The sequence below is a fragment of the Anomaloglossus baeobatrachus genome, chromosome 5, assembly GCF_048569485.1.
Source record: "Anomaloglossus baeobatrachus isolate aAnoBae1 chromosome 5, aAnoBae1.hap1, whole genome shotgun sequence".
Lineage (NCBI taxonomy): Eukaryota > Metazoa > Chordata > Amphibia > Anura > Aromobatidae > Anomaloglossus > Anomaloglossus baeobatrachus.
This window is the reverse complement of record NC_134357.1, coordinates 129,854,807-129,875,887: the sequence shown is the minus strand read 5'-3', so window position 1 is coordinate 129,875,887 and position 21,081 is coordinate 129,854,807. Positions and strand designations below refer to the sequence as shown.

The 21,081-nt window shown below is 42.8% G+C and overlaps 1 protein-coding gene across 1 annotated transcript in view; it reads right to left on the bottom strand.

The window, feature by feature from the left end:
- Positions 1-21,081, bottom strand: part of LOC142310968 (transmembrane protein 150A-like) — a 172,316-nt gene that overhangs the window by 67,926 nt on the left and 83,309 nt on the right. The window contains exon 3 of the mRNA XM_075348892.1: positions 3,293-3,364. Coding sequence (XP_075205007.1) covers positions 3,293-3,364 — 72 coding nt within the window. The remainder of the gene's footprint in view (positions 1-3,292; positions 3,365-21,081) is intronic.

Below are 21,081 nucleotides of genomic sequence, written 5' to 3'. Positions count from 1 at the left end.
GACGGATGTGGCTCGATACTGAGCATGCGCAGTGCAAAAAACCGCATCCGGCGGCCGGATGCAGTTTTTGCCGCAGGACACCGCATCCAGCGTCCATAGGCTTGCATTGTAAATCGCGCAGGATTTGGCGCAATGCGGTTTTTTTCACCACACAAAAAAAAAAAAAAAAAAAAAACGTGCCAGGCAACGTTCCATCCGGCCGCCGCATAGGCTAAATATGCCGCATCCGGCAAAAACGGACACAACGCAAGGCCATGCGGCCCAATACGGCACTAATGCAAGTCTATGCGGAAAAAAACGCAACTGGCGGCAAAAAAAAACGGTTGCGTTTTTTCTGCAAAGCGCCATATTGTGCCGCTCAGCAAAAAACGGATGTGTGAAAGCAGCCTAAGACAAAGCACACTTGAATTTAAACTGAGACTTTCCCCCACCTACACAAATTCTTCTAAAGTAACAATTTTTCTGCATTTTTTTCCAAAAGAAATAAAGAAAAGGGAGTGTTAAAGTAAAAAAGACTGAGACCCCAATTCTTAGCGGTTCGCTGCATTTTAACACTAGAAGTCCCAGAGAGGGGTCATTTAACATTTCTACCATTGGAACCCTATGGAGCTCGAAATTCCTGGGACTTCTAGTGTTACTGCTTCAAATCTAGCAGTTCTCTGAATGCTGAGATCTGTATAATCCCACCCACACCACTGATTGGCATCTTTATGTGTACACTGTGCATAGGTAGAAAGTTGCTAACCAGTGTGTGAATGGGGTTATATAGACCTCATGAATAAGGAAGACTACCTAGCAGCAGGTTTGTGATCTCCTGCTGATAAAACAGGGATTTTATCAAAACTACAGCAATCAGCTCAGTAAGGGGTGCTTCACACACAGCGAGATCGCTACTGAGATCGCTGCTGAGTCACGGTTTTTGTGACCTCATTAGCGATCTCGCTGTGTGTGACACTGAGCAGCGATCTGGCCCCTGCTGTGAGATCGCTGCTCGTTACACACAGCCCTGGTTCGTTTTTTTATTGTTGCTCTCCCGCTGATAAGCACACATCACTGTGTGTGACAGCGAGAGAGCAACAATCCTGAATGTGCAGGGAGCAGGAGCCGGCAACTGACAGCCTGCGGTAAGCTGTAACCAAGGTAAACATCGGGTAACCAAGGTGGTTACCCGATATTTACCTTCGTTACCAGCCTCCGCAGCTCTCACGCTGCCAGTCCCGGCTCCTGCTCCCTGCACACACAGCTAAGTGGTGTGCGCTGGTAACTAATGTAAACATCGGGTAACCATACCCGATGTTTACCTTAGTTACCAGTGTCCGCAGCTTCCAGACGCCGGCTCCGTGCAAGCGCAGTGTCGCTTGCACGTCACTGCTGGCTGGGGGCTGGTCACTGGTCGCTGGTGAGATCTGCCTGTTTGACAGCTCACCAGCGACCATGTAGCGATGCAGCAGCGATCCTGACCAGGTCAGATCGCTGGTCGGATCGCTGGTCGGATCGCTGCTGCATCGCTAAAGTGTGAAGGCACCCTTAGTGACACATTGCTGGAAACAGAGTCTTAGCCCCCCTTAGCCCCCTATGGTTCTAAGATTAGGTGGCAAAATGCTGACAGATTCCCTTTAAGCACTTGCTAAATCCCCCAACAATCCTGTTACTCCGGTGGTCCTCCAATGGAGATGGCCTGTCTATCCTTCACATGATGGCCTGCAGGACTGGTGCCACTGGAGACAAGGGAGGATTCAAGGAACAAGTAATGGTGTTTCTTTAGTATATACCATTTCCAGACATTTGGACATACTTTTAAAAATTCCCAGAAAACTTTTTAAAGGCCATGTGCATCAGATGTTTGACCACATTTGAGATTTCACCTGGAACTTCCTTCTGAAGCCCTGAAAAATGGGATCCAGACAAAACGCCGATGAAGCCATTTACCATAAATGAAGTAGATTGAGTTACTTTGTACTCAGTTTCACCTAGGGGAGGACACAGACAGAAGAGGCCCATATACTGTTCTTTCCTGTGCAAGAACTGTATATGAACAGTATATGGTCCTTTATAATGCACTGGCTTCCTGCTTTGGAGGTGTAACAGGACCCCCCACGCAGCTGCACAGGTTGCATCAATGGTGTATCTGCCCCTGGTCTGGCCTCTGTCCAATTCATGAGGCGGATACAAAAGCGTGTGGTCTACATTGTTCTGCCTGACTAAAAGGAAAAAAATGCAAAAAAAAGACCCCAAAAAAACCTCCTGAACAATACTGGATGTCGGCGTCAAAATATTAACATAGCCAGGGGGCCTTTAGGCTATAGACAGGTTTGCCGACAGTCTAATGTGTATGGGGCCACCAGACTACCCTCTGACAGAAGATGTTTGATACAATAAGGATCTTGCATGTCCTATTTCTGACTAGCAATCATTTTGTTCTCCATAAGTTAAGCCATAAATAGAATGTGGATGAATGTTACTGCATATGGGAGAGTCAGGGAAGATGGCCGTCTCTTCGTCTGACAGCAATCTAAAGTGTATGGGGGCTTAAAAGGCATCTGTCAACTGGTATTTGCTAGATCATCCGACTGCAACCTGCTATAGGGACAAAGACCTCAAATCCAGCAATTTGTCATTTAGTTTACTGATTGCAGCAGCTTTGATACAATCACAGTTTTCTCAGCTGTATAACCCCGCCCACACTACTGCTTGGTTGCTTTCTGTGTACAAAGTATAGTGACAAAAAGCTGCTACTCCTTGGTAGGGCATAGTTGGACGAAGTGATACAAAACACTAAGGCCATGCTCACATCAGCGGTATTTTGCTGCAAAACCGGATCCGCCAGAAATGCGTTTCAGCTCCATTTGTTTCCTATGGAATCGCGGCAAGATGCATGTGACTGCATCTTGCCGAAATTCCATAGGAATGGAATGGAGCCGAAACGCATTTCTGACGGATCCAGTTTTGCAGCAAAATACCGCTGATGTGAGCGCGGTCTTAGTGTTGTAGTGATCATGCTTTATCAGCAGGAGATTGATTGTATTGAAACAACAAAACACAGCCCAGTAAGATATACTACTGTAATCAGAATCTCTGCCCCTATATCATGGTGCTCTCAGATTACATAGCAGAAATCTGCTGACCATTAATGCTTCAAATCTCTGTACATTTAGATGCAGGTTCAGTTTTTACTTCGCTACATATAATATACTACATATCAGCTAATAAACCATCTTCTCTGCCAAGACTAGACGATCACTCAATATTTGCTGATCTAAGTCAGTAGTTATTTTATCATCATGGTTCTTACCTTACAAGAGGGATGTGATCTAATGTGCAGCAACTTCCATCATTCAGCGATTCACAGGAGTGATTATATACCCTGCCAAAGAAACAGGCACAGATTACAGAAGACGTAGGACAAACGTTCACCTAGAACACCCCTAACATTAAAGGCCTGTACGTTACCAAGAAATGAAGTCAAATTATGCAAAGCTGAGTTAATAAAACGTAATTTCCAAAAAAAAAAAAAAAAAAATTTAGTGAAGCTATGGAATTTAATTTATTTTTAGATTTTAAAACGTAATAGTCATTTAAATTTATATCCAATAAATCAATAGTACATGTAAAAATAAGCATATTTGTAATATCTTATCAGATAAATCTGCTTCTTTCTCTGCCCGAATTGATCAGTCATCAAGTGGTGCTTATGATTCTAGGACGCTGTGAAGGGGAGGAGCTAGAGGCAGAGCTCCGCCTCTAGCGCCTCGCTCTTCTATCTACATAGAATCTCATCAGTAACAGCCGCCATCTCCTATATCCGCAATGGGAAAGTCTTCACTGAATACCTTAGAATTGAGAATTTTGATAATGACTGATCAATTTTGGCAGAGAAAGAAGCAGATTTCTCCGATAAAACAGATTGCAAAGTTGCTTTTTTCCATATGTCCTATTGATTTAGGACATAAAAATTAAAAGACGACGGTTACGCTTATTAACTTTCTCCGCTGTGACAATTTCCCACAATCCACCCTGGCAAAGCACGCTGTGACCAGACAATGAACCATCAGGAGCCGGGGAGCTGTGAAGTCTGTTATGTGACACTTTTCATTTGTTTCAGGACACAAAGATTAAAGATAATAAATTAAATTCCGAAATACAAGCAGTTTAAAACCCTCAATGTTCCTGCTGTTGAATTTCACAAATTTGCTTTTAGTTTTACTTAGAGATGTAGATTTATACCTTTTTTCAGAATACTGCAAGGAAAACTAGATGTCATTATGTACAATTTCATGCAGCACATCCCATGTAAATAGGGTTTTCAGACATTAATATGACTTTTTTTCCTTTCAGGATGAAGACAATTTTTTTTTTTATCAATATTGTCATGCATATGCCATCTGCATTCTCTCCTTTACATCTGTGCAGATTGAAGATTGGATTAGGAAAGGGTTAACGACTGTGCTGCGGAATAAAACTGAAGTATATGAAGATTGTGATTTATTTCAACGCGTTTCGGAGGCTCAGCTCCATCATCAGGAAAAAATCATAGATGGACCGCTGAATACACAGAAGATACAGCTGTGATTTTTCCCTGATGAAGGCACTTTGCTTCCGAAACACACTGATATAAAGATCACATTCTTCATATACTTCAGTATAGCATAGCAGTGAGATCGTTAACCCTTTCCTACTCCAATCATCGATCTGACCTCTTATGTCAATAGATTACGCTTGTGACATGTCCCAACTGCTCCAGGTGAGCAACCTCTTCCCTATACCATCCTATCCTACTGAGATAAAACCCTATTTTTGCCTCCTTTTTTCTTTCCACTTCCTATACCTTTACATATGTGTGACATCTGTTTTAACGTATCAATAATTTGAAAACTTATACAAAAAAGGGCCAAATACAGCTTTCCATGTTAATGGTACTAGATGTGTTAAAAACGGATGCCATATGGATGGCGCCCAATATCTTGTGAACCGATTGATATATTTTAGAAAGTCTCATCCGTAAAATGAATGACTGGCACATGTTGCATCATTACACACAAGCTATTGAGCCATACAAAAATTAGTTAATCTGAACATATCCATTCACTAACATTGGTCCAGTTACATGGTAAAGTAGTCATGAAACGAGGCTCTTTAAAAATCAACTATCAACTCCTTCAACCTCTTGAAGTTGTCCAGGACCTTTTTTTTTCTCCACTATGGGCCAAAAAAGTAAACACACAGGTAGTTGTTAACTCAGATTGCCTACCTGTTGTATCTGGCGGTGGCTCAAAACGGTCACTGGCCGCTCCTGCCAGCGATACCACTTCTCCACATCAATAGAACATTTCTTATTCCGGGCTGCTGACCGGTTGTGAGTGCAGTTAGGCAGCGCAGCGCAGAGCCGGCTGACACATCGTGATGTGGACAGCCATGCCCAGTCAACGGAAAAGGCGCCGTGCCGTCAATGTGACGTCAACCGAAGCCGCTAAATTGATGGTTCGAGCAGTATGTTACCGCTCTGTGCCGGTGGAAAATGGCGCCAGGCATAACAGGCAAGTAAATAGCAACATTAGGCACACTGTAAAAATAAATACAGAAAATGCAAGTCCTGGATATCACCTTTAAAAGGAAGTGATTAATAACCATATATTAAAAACACTAAAAGGTAGCCTTTAGTACTGTGGCATTTTTTATTGTTGCTATTACAAACAATAATTTTATTTTTTTATAATATAATAATAAATATATATATATAATATATATATATATATATTAATTATATATTATATACACATACATACATAAAACCCAGTATAACATATGTAAAGTAAACTTGACAAGGCCACAACACGTACAATTTAACTCGGCGATATTGTTGTAACATTACTGCTGAGGTTTTCTTTTTCTGGTTGAATGGATGTAAATAAGGTTGGGCACCAGTGCCAAGTAAAAACGCCTGACTGGCTTTGAGCTTCCTCCAAAAGGTGTTAAATAAGGTTTAAAGCCAGGACTGTGTGCACTAAAACTTGGCAAAAGCATCTACTACTACTACTGCGCACAGTCCTGGGAACATACAATTCTAGAAAATCATTCAGACTGTTCATATGGCATCAACATATTCTGCATCAATGTACAAAGAGGTCACATCAATCCGGCTCATCAGTGGACCGCAAAACGTTGAGAAAATTTACAGTATTTGTTGGAGATTGAGTGGCAGCCAGAAACACCCATGCAAGTCTGAAAACATAGTTGGTCAGATCGAATCCAGGAAATTTTGGCGGGTTATGTGTATGGCTGGGGACTTAAAGTCTCTTCCCTGACTGCTATCGGGGGGGGGGCTTTGAATGATCAGAATTCTTAATATTCATAAATACCAAATAATTGTATTCTTCCGTGAGATAAGCTGCTGCCAAAAAGTTGTCTGGCTGTGGATTACTCCCTTCCTTCCATACAGCAATGGTATATGTATGGAGAAATAGTCATCGGCCAAACGTCCCAATGATATTAGACACCTTTAGAATGAAAGTTGATCAATCACAAAATATTCTCACCAAAATAATTTATTGCCAATTAGGTCTACTGGAAGTACGCTTCGCACCGATTCAGATACCACCTGGAATTATTCATGGTTATCGCAAACTTACACAACTCAAAACACTACCCGTAGAGCATAGTATTCCAATATTGAGGAGGGGTTAAGTAGCTGGACGTCCTACAGAGATTACTTTATTAGTAAATCCTATTGAAATTAGCAGAGCACATCCACCAAAGCTACACCACCAATCAGGGTCTGCACCTTTTATTTAATAAATGAATGGACAGCCTGAGACTGGAGATATATCATCTAAATCTAAATTCGCATCAAAAGTCCACAGAAGGAACCCTACAGTCCTCCTCAATGGCCCAAATTTCCAGGTTAGGAGATTCGGTATACACAGAGGCATCCCACTACACTCCAAAGCCCCCTCTCACTGAAAGCACAAGATTTCGCACTTTGCACTAACCCAGCTCTACCACATCAATTCCCGAGAGGTGACTGTTCCTGAAGGATGTTCAGTCACTGCGCTAAAATAGTGCATAAAGCAAGATCTTGAGTTAACAGACGTGATTTTGCATTTTCACTGCAAGAGTGGCTGTGAGTTGTGGGATCCTAGTATCTAAAAGGTTGGTCTTTTGCTAGAAAGTTAGCCATTTTGAGGACATTAGGCAGTGTTTTGTACACTATTGAAACTTATTCTTAGAAAAATCACCAGTCTGGGGTTGCCCATTCATACAATAAGTAAGGGCAGATGAATATCGGCAAAAGGCACTTTTTAAGGCCTAGGATGATGTGTTGATGGGGATGCGGTTTTGGCCTCACAATTCTATCAAACAGATAAGAGTCAAGAAAAGGATCGAGAAATGGAATTTCAAACCTCAACCCTTTTGTTGTTTTCACGTAAAATAAGAGTCTCCCAGATCTGTCCGGCAGTAGCCTTGTCCTATCCACACAGTCAAACACCACATGAAGACTCAGTCGAGCACCATGTGTTCAGGGGAGTCTGGAGGGACCCCAATCTGATGAACAGATGTGTATGTCCAGCTTTGTGAACTGTCAACTTTTAACTTGATCAAAAATGTAAGAAATATTTCCCCTTAATTTATCATCATTAGATATAAAAAAACTAAATTCCTCCACTGGGCAGGTCGGTACGCATTTTAAGGCATTTAAATTTCAATATGCTTCCAAAACCCCTTTGAAGCCTTCAGAGATTCTTTGTGGTCTCGAGGGAACGCAGCCAAACGCATACTGTATGGTTCTGTTATAGAAGTTTACCTTTCAGAAGCTGAACATGAATAAGTAACAGGAAGATTAAGATTAACTCGGCAGTATTGGTTAAATATTTGCTTTGACAAATTCTGAAAACTTATAATAAAAGGAACAAATGTAAATTTTTAAACTACAGGAAACTTTTCACACATTTTTAACGCCATTCCCAAGCAAATGATGGATTTAATGCTTCAATGCCTTCTTTAACACAGTCTAAGGAATCACAGGAAAAATAAGAATATTTTCTTGATATAAGGCCCTGGAAGTGTTGAGGACAGTATTTTAATGTGCATTGTTAAAACATTTACAACATTTTAAAAACGATGGTATTGTATATAGTGTTATTCTTGGGCTTCTGGTACTTTAATATTTATGGCCTATCAATAGATCATCAATATTTGATTGCTGTGATCCAGCTGATCTGCTCAGAGATCGGGCCGTGGCTCTAACCCAATAAGCGTTGCAACCATTTGTAAAGCTCTTGGAGAAAGATTGACGCCGAGGCACCTTCACTGAGCCGTGGGGGACCCAAAAGATGGTCCATGCCAATTAATATTGACATTGTATCCTAAGCAGCAAGGAACCTATGAAGTTCCCTACCTATCCCCAACCATTCTTTAACCTGATCTGGTTGAATAAAGATTGTTTTATCGAACATCGTGCAGTGTTCACACAGACACCTATTAGGACTTGGCAGGTCAACTCCTTTTTGCCGGTCTAATCGTGGAACAACCTTCATTTTCATTATACAATCTTTAAAAATACTGAACGAGAAGAATTTTTTTGGGTCACGTAGATGATTTTATGCATGATGAACAAGTTTTTTTTAGACTTATCGTTCAGTCGCTGACCCCATTCACAATTATTGTGAACGACGAGTTGCTACTGTTAGGCTATGTCCGCACGTTGCTTTTTACCTGCTTTTTTGCTGCTTTTTCAACTGCAGCGTTTAATGCCAAAATGGTTGTGTTCTGCTTTTCAAGCAAAGTCTATGGGAATTTGGGTTTCTTGTCCGCACTATGCAGTTCAAACTGCAGCCTTTTTGGTGCAGAACTTTGGTCAAAAACTCAGCTTTGCAGTGCAAAACCCAAATGGCAAAAACAATTGACATGTCAGTTGTTTTTGCCATTTGGGTTTTGCAATGCAAAGCTGAGTTTTTGCCCAAAGTTCTGCACCAAAAAGGCTGCAGTTTGAACTGCATAGTGCGGACAAGAAACCCAAATTCCCATAGACTTTGCTTGAAAAGCAGAACACAACCATTTTGGCATTAAACGCTGCAGTTGAAAAAGCAGCAAAAAAGCAGGTAAAAAGCAGGTAAAAAGCAACGTGCGGACATACCCTTAGAAACTGACATTATTGGTCAGTGTAAAGGTGTCTCAACTCTAATCTTTGAAGAATTAGTACTTATTCCACAGTGTTGAAACTTCTAGCGAGGCAGGGCTAGTCTTTCCTCCTGGTCTAGAACAGCGGTAACATTACTGTTATCACTGCTCTTCAGAGGTGCTGGGTCTCACGCAGCACAGCATGACCTGGAACTGCATGTAATAAAAGTCCATGGAGTGTCAGAACAATGTGCCATAGACTGTTGGTCGGATTCGCTCTGGACTATGTCAGATCAGCTGGGATTTCTTTATATCTTTTGATTAAAGTGGTAAAACAAGGCTAGGTGTCTTGTTTTGTTTTATTTGGCTGTGTTTGCAGGGAGTGTTTATTGAAAAGTGTGTGTGTGTGTGTGTGTGTGTGTGTGTGTGTGTGTGTGTGTGTGTGTACTGGGTTAGTAATGGGGGTGTCTGATAGACACCTCTCCATTGCTAGCACTAGGGCTTGATGTCAGATGACATTACACAGCTGACAACCCCATAAACTATTACTGAAATTGACACCGCAACTGGGCAATCAGGAAGAGCAAAGGTGTAGTGCCAGAATTGGCGAATCTAATATGACGCACCACTTCTGGGGAGGCTACAGACTGTTATTTATAGGCTGGGAAGCGCCCAATAACTATGGTCAGTCCTTCCCAGCTTGATAATATAAAGCTCACAGCTGTCTGCTTTACCTTTGCTGGTTATTAAAAATAAGGGGGGACCCCACGTCGCTTTTTCGTTTTCTTTTAAATTATTTATTTGATTAATAAGTAAAATTTGTCTGTCCACATGTTTAAAAACACAAACCCATTCATTTCAGTTTTGTGCATTTTTTTCATGGCACACATACCTGCGAGATGGAAAATAAAGCTCTGAGATGAACATGCAGATGTGCCAGTAAGGCCACGTTCTCATAATCAGTATTTGAAATCATTATTGGTAAGCCAAAACCAAGAGTGGGTGTAAAATGCAGAAGTGGTGTACATGTTTCTATTACACTTTTCCTAAGATTATTTCACTCCTGATTTTAACTTACAAATACTGCTGTCAAATACTGCCAAAAACTGAACATGTGAACGTAGCCTTATAAAATCACACACAGTTCTGCAGTGAATTCAGGGGAGCAGAGAGCAGGCATCACATATCACACTGGTAATCCCCCTTCTATCTAAAGGGAATCTGTCATCATATTTTTGCTTTCTCATCTGAAAGCAACATAACGTTGGAAGTGAAAACCTGATCAGATAATGTATCACTTAGCTTAATGGGTGCAGCAGCTGTGACAGAGGTTTTAGATGCAGCATAGCTCAGAAAGCTAACCACACCCACAACACAGCTTTCTATGTGCATTATCTATTGACAGTGAGCTGCTTATCAGAAGGTGGTATGGTCGGTCTAGCACGTGCAGAGACCTAGTCTCAGCAGTGATAATCTCCTGGTGATAAAACAACCATTAAAACGTAAACAAACATCATGTAGCCTAATAAGTGACACATTGCTGAATTCATGCTGTCCTCAGATCACATAGCAAAATCTGCTGACATATTCCCTATAAAATAAGCTCTGTAGGCAGATTCTCATGCAAATCAGAGTCCGGCCCATAGCTTGGAACAGCTCATTTACATATAAGAAAAAAAACACAGATCTTTCTGGAATAAGAGACATTGGATCGCAGATTTCCTATAATTTTATACAGCTCCCTATGCCCTACATGCCCATATAGACGGCTTAGGAGTGTTGATTCAACTCAGATTCCCTTTAATAGTCTGTTTAGACCTGGCGAACGCACCTTCCATGTGCACAGAACCATCAGTGATCGGACATTTGCTGCAGTGAGCAATGATAGATTGTGCTTCCGTCGTGGGCGGCGGGGCACTGCGCTCACCAACGCTCGGGTCCGGCGCTGCGGCTGCTGCTCGGTGGCTCGAGCGGTGGGCCGGATCCGGGGACTCGAGCGGCGCTCCTCCAGTGAGTGAAAAGGGGGTGGTTGGTTTGGGGATTTAGTCCGTGACACGACCCACGGGTTGTGGTGAAGATGTGTACCACCGCTGCTGGTGACGGGGATCCCTGGAGCGATGGTAAGGAGCATCTGGGATGTTGTTTTCCCCCCTCCGTGGGTAGGGGTTGGTGGTCCCGGGGCCCGGTGGTGAGACGGGCAGGCAGGGTCGGTGAGGTGCAGGGTTGCAGGGACAGCGCGGCGCCGGATGGCACGGGAGTACTCACTCAGCAATAGATGCACAAAGTCTCCGGTAAACCAAACGGCTGGATGGACGGGTCCCGCAGCCGGCTGCAGTGTCTCTCCCCGGACAGGTGATGGTGGCTGTCTCTCCCTGCACCTTTGTGTACTGTGATGACTCCAATGGCTTCCCAACGGTAGTCCGCTCCCCGGTGTATAGATACCGGAGGAGCCAGTTTTGCCCGCAGGCGCTGGCCCTTGGATTTCTAGCCGGTGGCGGTGGCTGTATATCCTCACGGTGTGAGCGATTGCCTTCAATCGGGACTTGGTTGTTAGGGAACCCCAGGGGTTCCTGTCACATTCGGATTTGACTATTGACGGCGGCTCCAAGCCTGGTCGGTCAGGATGGCCCTGCCTGTGTGTGCTTAGCTTCACTCCGTTCCCCGGTCCGGTACCGGTGGGCCACCGCCCAACCCCGGTCCTTACGGCTCTGCGGAGTTCCACCAACTCCTGCAGACGGCCACCACCATCTGCCAACCTTGCTCTCAGTGCCTGGGCTCCTACCCAGACACCTCAAGTCTTTACTTCTCACTTTCACCTGCAAGACTAGACTGAGACTTTTCCCGCCTCCAGGCCTGTGAACTCCTCGGTGGGTGGGGCCAACCACCTGGCTCCGCCCCACCTGGTGTGGACATCAGACCCTGGAGTGAGGCAACAAGGGTTTTGTGTCTGCCTAATGTAACTGTCCAGGGGTGGGGGGTGTGTGTGTGTTTTGTCTGTGGCTACCTGGCTAGTCCAGGGCGCCACACTTCCGAGAGTGAGGATTTTGAAAACTTACTAAAAGAACATTTCAACCAATGAACAAGCATTTTACGCTTTTGTCAAGTGATTGGCAGCCTATTTACATGGGACGTTTAATGGGAAATGAGTGTTCATGGTAATATGTTCACGGTAATCACTTAATGTAAATGTTTCCTTTGTTGTATGTAAAGGGAGTATATGGCTGGGCCACTATGGGGAAAAAACAAAAGCATCTTCGTTCTCTTTACCACAGTGCTGTAGTTTGGGGGGGGGAGGGGGGATCCCAGGAATTGGACGCTCCATGATCAAAATTATATGGTAATCATAACATTTTTACAAAAAGGTTAAAGAATTTTTTGGTGCCCAGTATGACACTTAAGCCGGGGCCACACGGGGCACTACTGTGATCCTCGCATGACACTCTGCTCACGCTGGCAGCACAGCGGGAGCGGAGTATCATGCGAGTGTCACTGCGACTGAGGTCCGATCATGCGATTGGTTGGAACACTAAAGTTTAAAGAAATCTACTACTTGAGTGCTCGGTGCACCCTTGGTGTGGTCAAAAAGCTAAATGCACTGTTTTCCAACTGTTTCTGCATTCCCCTCCCTCACTGGTGATTGATAGCACTGGCTTGCCTGGAGGGAGCACTGTCTGACAAGGCTAGCCTGCCAGAGATACCTCTGCCATCACCAGTAGGGCTAGAAGTGGGGGGACATGGAAAACAAGTGGGCGGAACAGGGCACTTTGCCTCTTGACCACAACAAGGTGCACTGAGAAAGCCAACTAGCTGCTCTACAGAATATAGGCAGCGATTAAAACCCACACCTTTTGTGTTCTATAGGAGTTATAGCCACTAAAATGCTGTTTAATTATACTGTCATTGCTGATAGGCAGAACAGTATCAGTGTAAATATTTGTACACCCTGGTGACAGCATGGTTTTTAGAGGAGTACGGTACTTCATTGGCATTCTATATACAGATATTCAGAGTTGTGGAGGGCACTTTGTAAGTACCAAGTACGTCCCTTCAGTGCAGTCATGTGCCGCTGAGCATCAAGAGTCTATTGTCTTTTGTTTTGCCAAGTCCTTGTAGTGATCGAAATATTGCATAAATTCATCAGCATGTGATGATAGCAAAGGAGTCACCAGGGGGACATTTATACATTGACAGTACTAACTATAATCCAACTATACCTGAAATTTCAGATTTGACTTAAGGGTTACTCCCATCTACAAAATCCTATCCCAATATTTAGTAGGTGTAATAATGATATTAGGAAATACCTCCAATTAGAAAAGTAGTTCTTCTGATTCACTATATCCCTTACTTCATGTGTCGGGCATTGCAGGAACTAAGGTATGCAAGGTTACGACCACATATATAGTCACAGTTGGTTAGTTAGTTGCTAGTGGTCATATCCATGGATACCTAAGGTTCTGCAATGCACTGAACATGGGGTTTAAGAGACTTTGTGAATCAGATTAATTATAGTCCACCATCAAGTTATATGGAATATACTTGGTGGTGAATATTTCTATTTTCTACTCTTATCTTTTTCTGTGAATCAGAAGACTGCTGTTGCTGCTGCTACATATTGGGATAGGATCTTTGAGACAAGACATACCCCTTTAAGTCAAATATGTTTTATATTCCCATACAAAATTTCACACCCATACAAAATCATCATTTTGAACAGGAGGAATGTTTTTAGGATTCAGAGCCAAATACAATATTAAAGTAATAAGGGAACAGTTTCTTGCAAAACTGATAAAAGATTCACTTAAAAGAAGAATACAGACGACTTCTAGTGTTTTTAAGTCTCTCCAAGGAGGAAGGAGACACTCTAGCGCCACCAATTAGAAGTAGCAATCCTACAAGTCAAAAGTGGCCTTTTTAACAAGCCTTTTCATATGACCTAGGATTTATACCAGATCAGAACCCAAAAAGTCATATGAAAAGGCTTGTTAAAAGGCCAGTTTTGTTTTGTAGGATTGCTACTGCCAATGGGTGGCCCTAGAGTTTGTCTTCTTCCTCCCTGGAGAGACAAATTTGAAAATTTCCCAGAGGGGCATTGCAGCTATAAGTCCCCTCACTGACAGCCAGACTGGTTTTGTCAGGTCTCCGCACGGAGACTAGTCTTCCCTTTGGCCCCCTCTTTTAAGTGATGCCCATCGATAACGACCAGTCGTTAAATATTCTGTTTACACAGACCGCACTTCGGATGTGTGCTGTACGATCATTGATTGTTCGGTGAACATAAACTGACAGGGTTCTCGGTAGCACAAGTCAAATGTACGCAGGATGATGTGCTGCTGAGAACCATGATAGTTTGTGTAAACCAAAATTGCCATTCACATGGTAAATAAGCTTAGTAACAATTATATATATTAGCCTAAGATCATGCCCTTCACTCAAGGGAGTTTAAGAAATGTGACACAGCCACGACAGAAGTGGAGGGCCCAGGTGATAGAAGGGAAAAAAGGAACAGAAGCCGATGGCCACACAATCACCACCCGATTAATCAAGAGATAACCAACCAACCTCACCCTAAAGCTGGGTGTCACACACAGCGACAACGACAACGCTGCTACGTCACCATATTCTGTGACGTTGCAGCGACGTCCCGTCGCTGTTGCGGGCTGTGTGACATCCAGCAACGACCTGGCCCCTGCTGTGAGGTCGCCGGTCGTTGCTGAATGTCCAGCTTCATTTTTTGGTCATCACTCTCCCGCTGTGACACACACATCGCTGTGTGTGACAGCGAGAGAGCGACGAAATGAAGCGAGCAGGAGCCGGCACTGGCAGCTGCGGTAAGCTGTAACCAGCGTAAACATCGGGTAACCAAGGGAAGACCTTTCCCTGGTTACCCGATATTACCTTCGTTACGAGCCTCCGCTCTTGCTGCCAGCGCCGGCTCCTGCACTGTGCACATGTGGCTGCAGTATGCATCGGGTAATTAACCCGATGTATACTGTAGCAAGGAGAGCAAGGAGCCAGCGCTAAGCAGTGCGCGCGGCTCCTGCTCTCTGCACTGTGACCATGTAGCTGCAGCACACATCGGGTTAATTAACCCGATGTGTACTGTACCTAGGAGAGCAAGGAGCCAGCGCTAAGCGCGGCTCCCTGCTCTCTGCACATGTAGCACAGCGACGTTATGATCGCTGCTTCTGCTGTGTTTGACAGCTAAGCAGCGATCATAACATCGACTTACAAGGTCGCTGTTACGTCACCGAAAATGTTGACATAACAGCGACGTCGTTGTCGCTGTCGCTTAGTGTGAACCCAGCTTAAAAAAGGTTTAGAAGAGCAGATTATCAGGTAGCTCTGTGTCCGGCCCACAGATCTTAATAGCGTATTTACATATTAAGAAACCTTGATTTCTCTATAATAAGACATCAGATCGCAGTTATCAAAGCTTCGTTTTATCCAACATTCTATGACCTGCATACCCCTTTAATATTTTGAGGACCAAGGGACATATTTGTCCCATACTTTTACACTGAAAGTAATTCGATTGAATCCATAATAGTTCTTAATTAAAAGTCTTCAGAATGACAAAATATAGCGTGCTTACCATTTATCGCGTCTGCCAATTATCCAGCTCAGACCCCCACTGGGCACCAACTTGTTGACTTCAAGCGTGAGTAGATTAATTCATACAGTTAAGCAACTCTTGAAGTAAAAAAACCTATTCATTAGTTCATAGCAACATTAAAAGTAGATCCATAAATCCACCAGCGTCATCCAAAGTACCCGCCCATAATCTCGCGCCTGCGCAACAACATCACCGGTGCTCGCGATTTGAACAGTGTTCAGTCCCGCGATAGTGCCACTGGGCATGCCCGAGACCTCAGGAGCACTGCGGAACATGAGGGCGGCGACCTCATCTATGTCAACACTGGGGGACGGCGAACAGCGGCAGGAGGGGGAATAACGGACGCAATACATACCACAAGGTAAGATTATATAAAGTGTTTATTTAGGTCTGAAAGGGGGGCCAGTATGAAGATGAACTTTTCTAGAATGCAGCCCAGGAGCTGCAGAAGGGGGTTCTTTTAGTTTCATAGCGAAAATCTAGTGACAGGTTCCCTTTAAGCATTTCAAGCAGTATGTACTTACTCATAGGATGTTACAAAGGACGACAATTCAATTTAAAATACGGTATATACTGACTTATCAATTACAAAGGGGCAGTATAAATGTTACATAATTTCCATTAAAGCTCAGCGGTTGTCTGAATTTTGATCCTATATTTAAATCTTAATACATCCACTTAATCATTCATTATCCCCAAGTAGATTATATATTTGCTGTATACAATGTTAAAAAGACTGTGCTACTGGAAAAAAAAAAAATCGTTATAAACAAAATTAAAAAAGGGATATTCCAATCTCTAAGATCCTATGCCAATATGTAGTAGGAATAATAATAATAAATAATATTATTAATAGAAAATGCCTCTAATTACAAATGTAGTATAGTTCTCCTGATTAGCTTTGTGACTTAGCTTAGGTATTCGTGGTTATGACCACGCACATACTGACAATTAGATGCTAGTGGTCGTAATGGATACCTAAGCTACTGTAATGCCCTGCACATGAGGTTAGCTACATAGCTAATCAGGAGAACTATACTACATTTTTAATTGGAGGTGATTCCTATTACACCTACTCCAGATTGGATAGGATCTTGGATATGGAATACCCCATTAAAATGTTTATTTTCTTCTTTTTGTTTTCCTCAGCTAAACTAGAAATGAAATATAACAAATCATTTGGCCAGGATGTAGATCTCACAATAGATATATGCCTAACCAATATTGCCACTATTTTATTATATCCACAGAAGGTCATTTCAACAATTTTGTCTGCTCGGTCTCCCTCTGATGCAGTATTTTCTCCTCTACCAAATCCCCTCACTGGCTATTTCTTTGTAATAGGTCACTTCACTGTATAGTCCTGTGCAACATTCTATAAGATTGTATAATGCTCAAAACGCAAACTTTTTTTAATTTCATTTTTTTAATGTTCGTTATGAACTAATAAGTTATTTCAAAAGATCCGAAGTGTGTGAATTTAACTATATCTTGAAGCCAATAAGTTAACACCCAGAAGAAGCGGGGAATAGGCTGAATAATCAGCACACGTGAATGGCAGTGAGCACAGGAGCTCACTCAGACAGTGAGTGTATAATATATTATATATATATATATATATATATATATATATATATATATATATATATATATATATATATATATATATATATATACACACACACACACACACACACACACACACAATGTGTAATATATATATATATATATATATATAATATATATATTATACACATTGTGTGTGTGTGCGTGTATGTATGTATGTATGTATGTGTGTGTGTGCGTGTATGTATGTATGTATGTATGTATGTGTGTGTGCGTGTATGTATGTGTGTGTGCGTGTATGTATGTGTGTGTGCGTGTATGTATGTATGTGTGTGCGTGTATGTATGTATGTGTGTGCGTGTATGTATGTATGTATGTGTGCGTGTATGTATGTGTGTGTGCGCGTGTATGTATGTATGTATGTATGTATGTGTGTGCGTGTATGTATGTATGTGTGCGTGTATGTATGTATGTATGTGCGTGTATGTATGTGTGTGCGTGTATGTATGTGTGTGCGTGTATGTATGTATGTGTGTGCGTGTATGTATGCATGTATGTGTGTGCGTGTATGTATGTATGTGTGCGCGTGTATGTATGTATGTATGTATGTGTGCGCGTGTATGTATGTATGTATGTGTGCGCGTGTATGTATGTATGTATGTGTGCGCGTGTATGTATGTATGTATGTATGTACATGCATAATTTGTATATATATATATATACACACACATATATATATATATTTATATTATGCATATACATATACATACATACATCATACATATACATACATACATACATACATACATACATACATACATACATACATACACACACACACACACTCCATCTATAACCAGTGTGAGACATTGACTAGACTAGTCGGTGTTAATATTTGTATCCGTCAATTTACTACCACTAAGTGGTACCAACAACATGAATGCAAAAATATGTTAATTCCTTCTACTTACTGTTATTTGCATTACTATTCCCTTTTTATGGCAATATTCTATTTTTTTTATATTTCTCTTCATTCCTCACTCTTGTGTTAGATTGTACATTAAAAAACTATTGCCCCACATTGGTGATTTTGGCTACATATTGTTTACAAGTACTGTCAGCAAAGAATGACTGTCCAAACCAAGTACAGGCGCTCAGTGCATCACGGCGAGACCAAACATTTAAAGGGAGCCTGTCAAGTCCAATATGCACCCACAACCACAAACAGTTCTGGTACATATTGCTAATCCCTGCCTAACTGTCCCTGTATCTAGTAGCATAGATAAAGAGATCTGTAGAAAAAGTATTTCTAAAGATTTTATTGTATGCTAATGAGCGCAGGGACTAGTCCCAAGGGTGTTAGTTCCCCTGCCTAGTCGGCCCTATTAGCATGTTAGTATGCCCCTGTGGGTGTGCTAACATGCTAATGAATGAGCAGCGTCACAGGATGATCTTACTCACCTCTCCGCTGCCAGACGCTGGATTTTGGCTCAGTGCTCATGACCCCAGAGTTCGGGTCATGCGCACTATGAAGCCGGGTGTACGCGTCCTGGCTTCAAACTGAAGTAGTGCTGCACCCAGAACTGCTCGTGGTTCTGGGTTCATATTGGACGTGACAGGTTCCCTTTAAGTGCATCTTCCCAGCTGCCGGATTCCCCTCCATTTCCACCTGCCCCTTCGCTTCTTTGATTGACGGCTCTTATGTCAGAGCAAGAGAATGAAGATAGAATGAAAACAAGCAGGTGGGAAGCTGCAACTGTTTGGCCCCGCCATGATGCACAGCCATGCTCTACTAACAGAGTCCCCTTAAAAGGAGAGTTGCTGTAAATCGGCAAGAACCAGATAGTCCGTGCAGTAATTTTACTATCCTAGTTCTTCTGAAGCTCTAAACATAGTGTGCTGCTGAAGCATATTTCACAACAGAATACTGTTCTACTGCTGCGCTGCAAGAGCCTGTGTATAACAATCCTCTGCCCTCTCAGTACTAGAAAGTATTCCATTCGGTCTGCTAAGCCTCAAATATGAGAGGTTTACACAGTTAGCCACAAAATTTCCAACCACAGTCAGTCCTTTTCTTGCTAGCTTCACTTGCATGAAAGGTTTCTCTCATGCGCAGACCTGATCTTACAGTTTATTATTCCATCCCCTGATCAATTCGACATGTGCGTTTGGAAAGATTTTAACTGATTCTGTTCCAGGCCTCATATAGTCGACAGAGGAACACATAGTATCCTAATTTTACAACAGCATACAGGACTGTATTTGACATACATATTACTATCTGCTTTGATGTGGTGCAAATACAGATTTGGGCTGTGCTGTGTACACACGCAAGAATATCCAGGCACACATTCAGTGCAGTGTCCTAAAAAAAGTCAACTTACTCTTTGATAAAGGTAGAATTGCATCTGAGTGGCTGCTCCGACTTAAAATGTTCTTCCCATCTCAATATGAATTAGATGGAGAATTATTATTAATAATAATATTACAATTAGAAATGTAGCATAGCTCTCCTGATTCGCCATGTCTCTTAGTGACAGATGCTTGATTACTGAACCATCTTTAATCAACGTTGAAGAAACGCACTGCACTTTGATTGATGTGTGTATCAGGCAGGCCCATGTGGGTCGGGTCTTCTGTGTATATTCCTCCTCCTGTGTCTTGTATTGCATGCCCCCTTTTCCTTATTTAAATATAGAGCCACAACATCATTGGTGATGAGGAATATGCACAGAGGACCCGATCCACACACGAGGCTATGTGCCCACGTTGTGTTCTGTCCCGGCAGAAATTTCTGCAGCGATTTGAACAGCACACGTGCGCTTCAAATGGCTGCAGAAACAGTCTGTAATGGAAGCCGATTTCATGCGCTCTGGATGCAGCCTCTCCCATAGTCAGAGCGGGGGCTGCATCCAAAGCGCATGAAAGAAGTGACATGTTGCTTTTTAGAAGGCAGCGCTTCGGCAGTAGCTGGAGCGCTGCTCTCTAATACGCTATGTGGGCATGGATTAGGCACAATCTTCATAGATTGTGCTGGGGATGCAGGACGCATGCAGTTACGCTGCGGTGCAGAACGCAGCGTAAATGCATGAAAATACGCTACGTGGGCACATAGCCTTACAATGCAATGCATTTCTGAAACTTTAATCAAAGATATTTCTGCAACCAAGCATCCCATCTTTAAAGGGAACCTGTCAGGTCAAAAAAGCGTTCTAACCTACAAGCAGGAGCCCGTGTGAGCTATTAACCCCTTCCTACCCATCCATGTGGTGTTATATTGTGTAATATGAAAGTAATAAAATACGTTTTATTACTTTCATATGTCCTATGTAAATAGCATAGATCTCTAACCCCATGGGCGTCTCATCGCCCTGGGGGCGTAATACCATGGATTTACATGAGAGATGTCAGTTCTGCAGCTTCAGAATCCCGCGTGTGCATGCGCTTACCATTCTCGTTGCTTTCTCATCCTGGCGCTTACTTCTCAGCTACTGACGCACACTGCACATGACCGGAACCACGGGCGTCTTCTCAGCATGCGCAGTGCGCATCAGAAGCCGACACGCAAACACCAGGATGAGGCGGCGGCAAGAACAGTAAGCGCGCGCACGCGCGAGATTATGAAATCACGTCGGTCACGTCGCTGATGTAAATCCATGGTATCACACCCACAGGGGCGATACCATGGAAAGCATGTAGACGCACACAGGGCGATGCAACGCCCATGGGGCTAGAGACCCTGTCATTTACATAGACATATGAAAGTAATAAAAGGTTATTACTTT